This window comes from Erinaceus europaeus, chromosome 8, assembly GCF_950295315.1.
Source record: "Erinaceus europaeus chromosome 8, mEriEur2.1, whole genome shotgun sequence".
NCBI lineage: Eukaryota > Metazoa > Chordata > Mammalia > Eulipotyphla > Erinaceidae > Erinaceus > Erinaceus europaeus.
The window spans coordinates 20,076,605-20,088,816 of record NC_080169.1 but is presented as its reverse complement, the minus strand read 5'-3'; the positions used below and the strand labels follow the sequence as shown (position 1 = coordinate 20,088,816).

At 42.2% G+C, this 12,212-nt stretch overlaps 1 protein-coding gene across 1 annotated transcript in view; it reads right to left on the bottom strand.

Moving 5' to 3' along the window:
* The window catches only part of VPS13B (vacuolar protein sorting 13 homolog B), a 634,327-nt gene that overhangs the window by 53,625 nt on the left and 568,490 nt on the right, over positions 1–12,212 (bottom strand). The window contains exon 43 of the mRNA XM_060195774.1: positions 11,891–12,090. Coding sequence (XP_060051757.1) covers positions 11,891–12,090 — 200 coding nt within the window. The remainder of the gene's footprint in view (positions 1–11,890; positions 12,091–12,212) is intronic.

Below are 12,212 nucleotides of genomic sequence, written 5' to 3'. Positions count from 1 at the left end.
TCAATGTCTCTGTCTTATCAGATTATAAAATAAAATAAAATAAAATGGCTGCCGGTACTGGTGGATTTGTGGTGCTGGCACCACGCTCTAGCAGTTGATAACCATGGAGGCAATATAAAAATGATTTCATTATATATGAGAGTGACCACAAGAACAAAGAGAAAGAGACACAAGCCAGAGTACCACTTGGTATAGGTGGTGCAGGGGGATGAAATGGGAATCTCAGACATGTAAGCCTAATGTTCTACCACTGAGTATTTCCTTGGCCACTAAGTATCTAGTCTTCTGTTATTGCTCAGCCTTCTTTCCCTCCCTCCCTCCCTTCCTTCCTTTCCTTCTTTCTTTCTTCAAGTAGAATGGAAGAGATAGGCAAGAGACAGAGAGATGGGCAGACACTATAGCACCAAAGCTTCTGCCTGTGCCTTCCTAGGTGAACCATTTTTCTTTCTTTCTTTCTTTTTTTTTTTTTCCCCCTCCAGGGTTATTGCTGGGCTCGGTGCCTGCACCATGAATCCACCGCTCCTGGAGGTCATTTTTTCCCCCTTTTGTTGCCCTTGTTGTTGTAGCCTTGTTGTGGTTATTATTATTGCCATTGTTGATGTTGTTCATTGTTGGATAGGACAGAGAGAAATGGAGAGAGGAGGGGAAGACAGAGAGGGGGAGAGAAAGACAGACACCTGCAGACCTGCTTCACTGCTTGTGAAGCGACTACCCTGCTGGTGGGGAGCCGGGGGCTCGAACCGGGATCCTTACGCCGGTCCCTGCGCTTTGCGCCACATACGCTTAACCCACTGCGCCACCGCCCCACCCCGGTGAGCTTTCTATCCACGCCCTTTTCAACTAGAGGGTGAGAGATTGAGACAGAGGAGAGATACCACAGCATTGCTGCACTGCTTGTGAAGCTTTCCCCACCTGTTCCCATGTGATGGCTGGGGGCGTGACGTAGGTCCATGTGCAGAGCAAAGTGCACTCAACCAGGTGAGCCAGCTCCCAGTCTCCATAAATACCTGCCTAGGGGTGGAACACTCCTCTGGGAATCTACCCTCCAAGGGCTTTTACTTTTTCTTCTTCTAGCGTTTGCCCTTCTTCCGTAGCCAGTCAACAGCGTCAGGTTGAGCCTGATGTAAAGTTTCGAGACCTCCTTCGAATCTGGAGAGGTGGCAGTCGTTGACTATGTGGGTCATTGTCTGTAGCCGCAGGGGCAGTTCGGGTCGTCTCTGGCTCCCCAGCGATGGAACATAGCGGCGCACCGGCCATGGCCTGTTCGATAGCGATTGAGGAGGGCCCAATCATAACGTGCTAGGTCAAAGCCGGGTTGACGCTTGCAGGGGTCTGTGATGAGGTGTTTGTTCTTTTACTGTAGAGACTGAACTCTAATATGGCACCGTGGTTGCAGAGGTCTTTGGGAATTAATTAATTAACCCAAAGGTTGTTAATGTAGCTGCCTCTTGGTTTGCAGCACCTAGCCTTGCCTCTTGTAACACCGTAAGAGTATTTCTGTGCTGAGAGTTCAGAACATTCTGCTCCTCTGATCTCCAGGTTTAAGTTCTGCACTTTAGTGAGCTCTTCCTGATTGTAGCTGCACTGTGGAGTTTCTTTCTTGGGGTAGATGTCTCTCTGTGTGCCTCTCTGGGTGCTGACCTTTTTGTTCTGTGCTGTGGGAACTTGTTTGTCCGGGTTTCAGGCCCATTTCTATGCAGTTGGTTGCATGTGTTCTGTGGGAGAAGGGAAGCCCGGGGCCTCCCTACTGGGCTGCCTTGACCCCATCTCAGTAACCAAATTTTATAATCCTGTGAACTATTATTAAATCACTAATACATCATGTTAAAATCTAAAATAAAACCATTATCCACAAAAATAAGTATGAATGAACCAGTGTATTGTCAAAACAAGCATTTAGAGTCTAAAAGTTATTATTAGTTTTAAAATATTTATTTCATTTTAAAATATTTTATTTATTTTGGATAGAAACAGATAGAAGTTGAGCGGGAAGGGAGAGATAGAGAGATAGAGATGAGAAGGAGATATCCGCAGTACCATTTTATCACTCATGAAGCTTCCCTGATGCAAGTGGGGACCAGGGGCTTAAACCTGGGCCCTTGCATATTGCAATGTATCTTCCTTCCTTTCCTTCCTTCCTTCAAATATTTTTATTTACTTATTATTGGATAGAGAAAGAGAGAAATTTAGAAGGGAGGGGGAGTTAGAGAAGAAGAGAGAGAGAGAGACACCTGCAGACCTTCCTGACCACTTGTAAAGCTTTCCCCCTGCAGGTGGGGACCAGGGGCTTAAACTTTGGTCCTTGCACATTGTAATGTGAGTGCTTAACCAGGTGTGCCACTGCCTGGCCCCTTAGGGATTCATTTCTTTATTTTGGGGAGAGAGGAGAAGGGAGGCGAGAAGAGGGGCACACACTGCTTAGATCTGGCATATGGAGGTGCCTGGGATTGATCCTGACATCTCTGGGGCCTCAAATCTGCAACTATGCTACGTAATATCTGCTATCTCCCCACATTTGATACTTCAATTTGTACTGCCTGAATAGTAAAGCTTAGCTTTTTCTTAAGCTAAATTCTTTTTTTTTTTTTTAAGATTTGTTTCTTTTACAGTAGTTATTTTCAAAAGAGAGGGAGAGGGAGAGGGAGAGGGAGGGAAGGAGAAGGATGGGAGAGGAAGAGAGGGAAGGAGGGAGGAAATAGAAAGCCCCAGAACACTGCTCTGATACATAGGACACCAGGGCTTGAACCAGGCTCATGCGCTTCAAGCTCCACCAGCTGCACTATCTCCCTGACTGCTTAAGCCAGTTTCTTTTCTTTCTTTTTTTCTTTTCTTTCCTTCTCTTTCCTTTTCTTTCTTTCTTTCTTTTTTTTTTTTTTCCTCCAGGGTTATTGCTGGAGCTCAGTGCCTGCACCATGAATCCACTGCTCCTGGAGGCTATTTTTTTTCCCTTTTGTTGCATTAGTTGTTTTTGTTCTTGTGGTTATTATTGTTGCTGTTATTGATGTCATTGATAGGACAGAGAAATTGAGAGGAGGGAGAGAGAGAGAGAAGCGACCCCCCTGCAGGTAGGGAGCCAGGGGCCCGAACCAGGATCCCTACCCCAGTCCTTGTGCTTTGCACCATGTGCACTTAACCCCTCGCACCCGACCCTCCTACCGCCCGACCCTCTAGCTAATTTCTTAAGGGTGAGATCCTGGGTTCAGTCCATGATACAACATACTTTGAAGCTGAATGGTGCTTTGAAACAAATACATCCTTGATAACAAAACAAACAACAACATAAAAAAAAAAAAAGGCAAGCTCTATGTTACATTTCCCCTAGACACTTAAGCTATTATATTAAAAGCTTTAAAAATAATGCTTTTATAATAAGAAAAAGTCAAGGGCACTATGACTCCTGAACTAGTGGGCAAGCTCTTCTCTAGTAAATGCCGGGGTTTCTAGAACACTCATGAAAGGCCTGATGATGCCCAGCATTTTAGCTCTATTTATTTAATTGAATTTTATGCCAGAGCATTGCTGAGCTCATGGTTCATGGTGGTGCTAGGGATTAAATCTGGGACTTGTGGTGCCTTAGGCATTAAAGGCTTTTTGCATAACCATTATGCTATCTCTCCAGGCCACATATCCCCTAGCTTTAAATAAGCATTTGAAAGCAGTATTTCCCTTGGTTCTTATGTCCCCAGGTCTGGCAAAGTGAGCATACAGCTATTCAGAACATTTATGCTCTGGGAGATATAGTGTTTTTTTTTTTTTTTTTTTTTTTTTCCCTGTCTCACAAAACCACAGAATCTCTACAACCATCTGGGAGTGACTTTGTTTAAAGACAAGAGATCCTCTTGGTGGGTTTTTATAGTTTCATTTTCAACTAAAAAGCTTATTAAACAGGCCTTCATATTTGATTTTTAAAAAATCCTTAAGAAAGGACAGGGAGGGACTGCTACTTAGATAAAGGGGAATTGAAAAAGGCTATACTCCTCATTCATGGACTCTTCATGGCTGCTCCCTTCAGGGTTCAGGGAGAGCCTTGTCTGTTTTTCTTCAAAGTGGCAATACTTACAATGCTTTTATTTTAAAATGGATGGCTAGGACTTCAAGATTAATTTATCACTTGAGGACAGCTACTTAATTTTTTTAATGCAAGATTTCTCTTTAATACACATATCCAGGTTTCACACTAATTCCTTTCTTTTCCCAAAGCTACAAAGATGTGTACTGGAGATTTCCACATCTGATTTTACTTAGCAGGTTTCAGAACTCTTATTAGATCAGTGCCAAGAAGAATAGTGATATTAAAGAATAGCTCCAGAGAAACAGATGCACTGGAAAATATCTTAACCATAATTAAAAGTACATGTATATTTAAAAACATGTATGCATATAAGGAAACACAGTTAATTTTTAGAGTGATAATGCTTTCTTTGATGAAGGGACGAGAAGTATGGAAATAGATATGTGTATATGAGTAGCTGTATAAGGTACAAAATTCCTGACAGATTTTATATCTAATCAATTTTCGTTCAACTGGAGAAATGAGGGATGTACAGGAAGGGCAGGGCACAGATAATCAAACATTGTTCAACAAGCTTTAGTCAAATCTCCATCATCCAGGGGGGGTATTAATGTGGTTAAGGTCCATCAGGGAGAGGCACACATTCACCCCACCAAACACAACTTGGTAATTAGGCAGCTGTGATTTACTGCAAATTTCCAGGCCAGGTGGGTAGGAGGAGAGACGCCAAGATGGGAGGGAGGCAGGAATCCACAGAGCTCTTGTGGAAGCTTGTTTCCTGTCTTCTTTCCTAACCTGGCTAATTGAGGAAACCCTGCTTCTCTGATGGACTTAAACTAGAACTAATCTAAATGCTAGTTAATCTACCCTGACAATGAAAAAAATTATATTTAATTGCAAAAATATTGTACATACTTGCATATGTGTGTGTGAGAGAGAGAGAGAGAGAGGGACAAGGAAGAAGCAGAAATGAAATGTTTTTTTTCTTTTCACAATTTGGACACATGAAACATGTGGTTTAAACCTGACACAGTAGCCTGATGAACCTTTCAATATTACCTAGAATCAGTCATAATAATTGTCTATGTGTTTCTTTTTAGGTGAAGTGAATTGCTATTTTTGCATTTCACCTTTTGTTTATTTATTTTGGTCACTGGGGGGCTTCACCACATCGGTCTATTTTAGATAGAAGGGGAGAGAGGGAGGGAGAGAGGGAGGGAGGGGAGGACGAGAAACACTGACTGACCACAGCAATGAAGTTTCTCCTCCAATGGGGTGGAGGCCAGGCTCAAAACAAAGTTCTGTGCGTGGCAAATTTGGTGCAGTGTCCAGGTGGGCTATTTTGCTGGTCCATGTTCTATTTTTTACTATTCTGATAAGCAATCTCATTTGACTACACGAAATACAAGAACTCAAACTATGAATTATATGGGCAGGGAGATGGCTCAATGGTTAGACCATATGCCTTGCCCCACATGCAGCCCTGGATTGAGCCCAGCAACCACATAGGAATGTCACAGCATCAGAGGTAAATTATAGTACTGTACTGTCTCTTCCTCTTTTGCTCTATTTTACTTTATTTATTTATTTGCCTCCAGGGTTACTGCTGGGGCTCTGTACCTACACTACGAATCCTTTGCTCCTGGAGGCTATTTTTTTTCCCCCGTTTGTTGCCCTTGTTGTTTATTGTTGTTGTTATTAATGTCGTTGGACAGGACAGAGAGGGGGAGAGAAAGACAGCCACCTGCAGACCTGCTTCACCTGCAGGTGGGGAGCCAGGGGCTTAAACCAGGATCCTTAAGCTGTTCCTTGCGCTTTGCGCCATATGCGCTTAACCTGCTGCACTACCGCCTGACCCCTCTCTATTTTATTTTTATTGCTACCAGGATTGCTGTTGGGGCTTAGTGCTGGTACTATGAACCCACTCCTCTGAGCAGCCATCCCCCCCCCCATTTTTAAAAATTAGATATTACAGAGAAAAAAATGAGAGAGGATAGGGAGATAGGGAGAAAGAGGAATCCCTGCAGACTTGCTTCACTGCTGCAGGTGGGGAGCGGGGCCTAGAACCTGGGTCCTTGCTTGCAGTAATACATGTGCTTCACTGGGTGTACCATTGCCTGACCCCCCTCTAGGAGTGTTAAAACAGAGCTTGCATGAGGATCCAGCTTTTCTCCTTCCCTCCTCACTCCTAACAACTATGCAGTGTGTGCCTTTTACTGTAGTGGGAATGGAAAAATGAACTTCCCCAGTTCCTAGGGGAGAAAACGAAAATGTATTTTCTAACTTTTCCCAAAACAAGAGAACCCAAATCTCATCTGCTATATTCTTACCTTCAGGTTTCTGATTACTAACCAATCTTTTTGCCTTATATCTTAATGCCTTTCAGCCGCCAAGCTATGGATGCTACCATTGACGTCAACATGACAACTTTACCTCTCCAGAGCCCCACCCCACTGGGGAAAGATAGAAACAGGCTGGGGGTATGGATCCACCTGTCAGTGCCCATGTCCAGTGGAGAAGCAATTACAGAAGCCAGACATCCTACCTTCTGCACCCCATGATGATCCTGGGTCCATACTCCCAGGGAGATAAAGAATAGGAAAGCTCCAATGGAGGGGGTGGGATGGGGAACTCTGATGGTGGGAATTGTGTGGAACTGTATCCCTCTTATCCTACAGAGTTGTTCATTTAAATAAAATAAGTAAAAAATAAAAGGTAAATGCAGTGTGAGGGCTGCTTTTACTTCCATTATTGCTCTCCAAATAGGCCGTTCTGTTTGGCTAGATCCTTTTTTCCTTTTAAAAGAATACTTATTTTAAAAAGCAAAAAAAAAAAAAAAAGTGAAACTATGAGAGCATCCTTACAAAAAAAGGATCATTAAATTCATTACACAAAGATAATGGTTCGGAAAATCCTGAGATGTGATCTGGCACCACTTGTCTTATGATATTTTTGTTTAAGATTAATAGTGTGGATGGTTAAAAAGTATTCACTAAACTTCCTGTGTATGAATTATTTTTTTATTGACACCAGGGTTATTGCTGGGGCTTGGTGCCAGCGCTACAAATCCATCATTCCCAGTGGCCATTTTTTTCCTTTTATTTTTTTTTTTCCTTTCTACTTTATTGAATAGTACAGAGAGAAATTAAGAGAGATGAGGGGGGCATAGAAAGGGAGAAAGAAAGACAGAAACTTGCAGAACTGCCTCACGGGTCCTATTCCTGAAGCATCCTCCCTGCAGGTGGGGAGCGGGGGCTTAGAGCTGGGTCCTTATACTGGATATCCAGTGTATGGATTTTTTGTAAATCCTTATTTGAAACCCTCTTTACATTAAGATTTAAAAAAATGTTAATGATCTGAGAAACTCAGAAGACCAGCAGAAATTATTTTTCTTGGGAGGTGGTATCACTGGTGCTTTTTATGCCCTTCATTTGGGTTTTTCTTATTTTCAGAAATACTCCATAATATCAATATTAATATTATAGCATTATAAGATAACAATAGTGGACTATTATTTATAGGGTTTTTTTCTCTTACATAAATATTATAAAGTATAGAACATCAATAAATTTGTCTAAGACAACATAGATATGAATTACTATATTTAAGATATTCCTATCTTTTACAACTAGGAAAAAAAGCAGGTAACATTATATGAAACTTTTAAAAAATGCATTTTTCCTGACCAACTTTTTTTTATCTGTTACAGCATCATATATTTTGTTTTATACATTTATATACTTATGTATATATATTTTATTAGCTAAGACAGAGAAAAATTGAGAGAGGAGAGGGAGACCAGCTTCACTGCTTATGAAATGTCCCCTCCTGCAGGTGGGGAGCCAGGGTTCAAACCCAGGTCCTTACACCCATGGTTACATGTGTGTACTTAACCAGGTGTGCTACAGCCCAGCTTCCTTCAAAGTACTTTATACTCATTTATACTCATTTATTCCCTACACTAATAGTTGTGGGAACACACTATTATCACTTTGTTTACAGAAAAGGAAATAGATTTCACAGTGAGGTTAAAGATCACACAGGTTGCAAATACAACTGAATTGCCCATGATCTTTGCCACCAGACAATGAAAACTATTTCTCCATGGAAGGACTCTGACATCATAATAACTAGTAACCATTGATAGAAGCAAAATAACTGATCGGGGAAGAGAGTATCTGAGCTACCGTAGTGTGGCTGAGGTGGGGAAATATTATAGCAATAGTGTACCAGACTTGCACTTGAGACAGAAGGTCCCAAGTTCAATTCCCAGCATCACCACATGCCAGAGCTGAGCTGTGCTCTGGTCCTCTCTCTCCCTACCCCCACATCCCCTTTCTTTTTCATAAAAGTAAATAAACCAGGAGTCAGGTGGTAGTGCAGCAGGTTAAGCGCACATGGCGCAAAGTGCAAGGACCAGTTAAGAATCCAGGTTCCAGCCCCGGGCTTCTCACCAGTAGGGGAATTACGAAGCGGTGAAGCAGGTCTGCAGGTGTCTGTCTTTCTCTCCCCCTGTCTTCCCCTCCTCTCTCCATTTCTCTCTGTCCTATCCAATAACAACATCATCATCAACAACAATAATAACTACAACAATAAAACAACAAGGGCAATAAAAGGGAATAAATAAAATAAAAATAAGTAAATAAATAAACCTGGGGTCTGGAGCTGGCTTACCTATTAGAGTATATACTATACTAAGTACAAGGACTCAGGTTAAGTTCTTATTCATCACTAAAAAACCTTCATGAATAATGAAGTAGTATTGTGCTATTCTCCTCTCTTACCTTCTAAAAAACAATGCCCACTAGGAGCAGTGGAATCTTACAGGTGTGAAGTCCAGTAAAATAACCTGATGGAAAGAAATTTTTAACAAAGTATGGGCCTTGGGATAGCAGCTTGATAGAGATACAATAACAGAACTTGTTAGAAATACAAATGACCACACCATATTCAAGACTGAATCTGCGATTTTGGAAATAGAACCTAGCCATGCAAGGGATTCTGATCAACTTTGAGAACTACAGACTAAGAAAAAGGAAATGACTGGAAAGATCATGATTCTGAAGGACTATAATACAGAAGAGAGGTAACTTGTGGAATCCTTATAATAAAGTTGTGTGTATTTCACAAGTTCTAAGGAATGGTTAAAGCTAGGTATTCAGTGAGAGACTCAGGCTCAGCATTAGGAAAGAAGTTCATCAATAGCTCCAAGTAATCAATGATGGGAAGGGCTGCTGTGTGAGTGAATCAGTCTCTTATTCTCTGCAATACTCAAGCAGGTGCTGACCACTTTCTCATGCTGAATGGGAAGGTGGAGAAAGCATTCTTAAAAGATCATGAATGACAGAATCAGAAGCTCAGTATGTGTTGATTGGGCAGGTATTAGTTAAGAGCAGTCAGAGTTGGCAGTCAGCTGAGGTAAAGAACAAACACCTCATCACAGACCCCTGCAAGCGTCAACCCGGCTTTGACCTAGCACGTTATGATTGGGCCCTCCTCAATCGCTATCGAACAGGCCATGGCCGGTGCGCCGCTATGTTCCATCGCTGGGGAGCCAGAGACGACCCGAACTGCCCCTGCGGCTCCAGACAGACTATGACCCACATAGTCAACGACTGCCACCTCTCCAGATTCAAAGGAGGTCTCGAAACTTTACATCAGGCTCAACCTGATGCTGTTGACTGGCTACGGAAGAAGGGCAAACACTAGAAGAAGAAGTTAAGAGCATACTCATGCTAGAGCCCTAGGCAGACCAGAATCAGTGACACTTTCTGATCTTATTTACCAGCTCAAGTTCACTAGTGGTCCCTGAGTCCTTCAATGGACCCACTGGCCCTTTACTTCTATCTTTGTTTGTGCTACAGAGCCTACTATTAATTCAAATTCTGCTCAAGGCATATCTTCTTAACGAAACCCCAATTTTCCCTTTATCCTTACTGTCAGCTGATACATTGTTGTGTTTATATAAATTTAAATTTTAAGAGCGGGGACATCCCATACTCATCTTTATCTTTCTGACTTAGCTGACTTAACATAATTCCTTCCAGCTCTGTCCAAGATGGGTCAGATAAGGTGGGCTCATTGTTCTTAATAGCTGCATAGTATTCCATTGTGTATATGTACCTCAGCTTTCTCAGCCACTCATTTGCTGTTGGGCAGGTCCCCTGAGATAGAGCATAGGTTCACATGTGCCCATAAACTAGGGGAAAAATATATACCTGAAAGCAAAAGTACACAAGAACATGCAGGGAATACCCCCCAATACCTCATCTGCACTATTCCAGTCGTTAGGCCCATGATTGTTCAACAATTTGTTTGGCTTTGTATATTAACTCTCTTTTCAGCCACCAGGTTCCAGATGCCAGCAAGATGCTGACCAGACTTCCCTGGACAGACGACCCCATCAATGAGTACTGGAGCTCCGCCTCCCCAGAGCCCCACCCTACTAGGGAAAGAGAGAGGCAGGCTGGGAGTATGGATCGACCAGTCAACGCCCATGTTCAGCGGGGAAGCAATTACAGAAGCCAGACCTTCCACCCTCTGCAACCCACAACGACCCTGGATCCATACTCCCAGAGAGACAGAGAATGGGAAGGCTATCAGGGGAGGGGATGGGATATGGAGATCGGGTTATGGGAATTGTGTGGAACTGTACCCCTCTTATTCTATGGTTTTGTTAATGTCCCCTTTCTTAAATAAAAAAAAAATTTAAGAGCTAGGATGGTGTCACACACATATTGTCTTTCATTTCACTGTGGGCAATCAGCAAATGCTTGATCACTTGGTTGAGAAGACTCCTCCAAGTCTTTATTCTGAGACTCCTTTGCTACAGTTTCCTCTTTCCACAAGAATAATAACATGAAGCCCAGCAAGCTGATGAGGTGCAGACCTGTATGTACACAGTATGGGTTCTTCTAGTAGGGTCAGCAGCTGCTTTCTGCTTGCTCCCCCCACCTGCCCAGCACACAACAATGGAGTATCCCTTGGTGCTTGGTATGGAAAATTCCCCTTTTCCTTTCCCAGGAGGCTGTGTGCTGTTTCCATCATGTCCTCTGTTCACATCAGCTCTGGATAGACTGTGAAAATCTAGATGCAGATGTATATGTTAAAACCCTTATGATAAATCCAGTTTTTATGTGTGCAGTGAAGCCAGTTTTCAGATTTTAATATTTCCTTTTTTTTCCCTTTCTACTCTTGTCATATGCTCTATGCTTGAAAAACATCTTTTAGAAACCACATTTTCACATCTTAGGAACACACACAAAAAAGTGTCAGATACTTTTTTTCCCCTTTGCAGCCTTAGAACTTCAAAAACAGCCAAAAGGAAGTTTTATAAAATACGTAAAAATATGTGCTGAGAGCTGAAGTTTTATATGCCAAGAGTTAGACTGCAGTGAATTTTTACTGCATCTAATAATACCTCCTAGCACAAGGAAAGCTTGCTGGAGACCCAGGCCCACTCCATATTGGAAGCATGTAACAACACTTTCTTGAAGATAATTCTTCAGAGTATGAGAAGCAACTTCTGGTTACCCATCCTTGGGTTATCCAAGGTCCCCAACACCACTAGCTTCTTTTCTTCCTCAGCAAAGGTCTTTTGGCCATTTCACAGCTCATTAGCACCTCAACCAGAAGGTAGGTGGTGACAGAAGAAGAGGTGAAACTGAACACAGTAAATGTTACTGCTTGTTAGCAATTCTTGTAAAAGATGTGGGGCAAGGGATTTAGCAGCCATCATCATCATCATCATCATCATCATCATCATCATCAGGATCATCAACAAGCTAACTTAGCAGGTGCATATATACTTGGATGCACTAGGTTTAAGTAGGCAGGCCACTGTGATTTCTAACATATTTCATCTCTTCCATTGATTACATCAAATAATTAAGAGTCATTTTGGTCATGGGACATAAACTTACCTGCTTTTGCACTCCACTGAGTTGTTGGACCTTGATGATGAGTGAAGCAGTTCGACCCTTGTACTGAATTGTTCTAATAAAAGTCCCTGCATGGTCCATGCTGAAAGGCTCCGACCAACGCCAATTGCCCCAACCTTCAATACAGATGTGTAGCAGCTGGAGAGAAAAACAAGCATCGTCACCACGCCAAAAGTGCCAACAAAAATCTAGTCCTAAAATGAAAGTCTTATTGCTGGAAAACCTTCCTATTTGTAATATTTAGCATCTGTTTTCTTTCT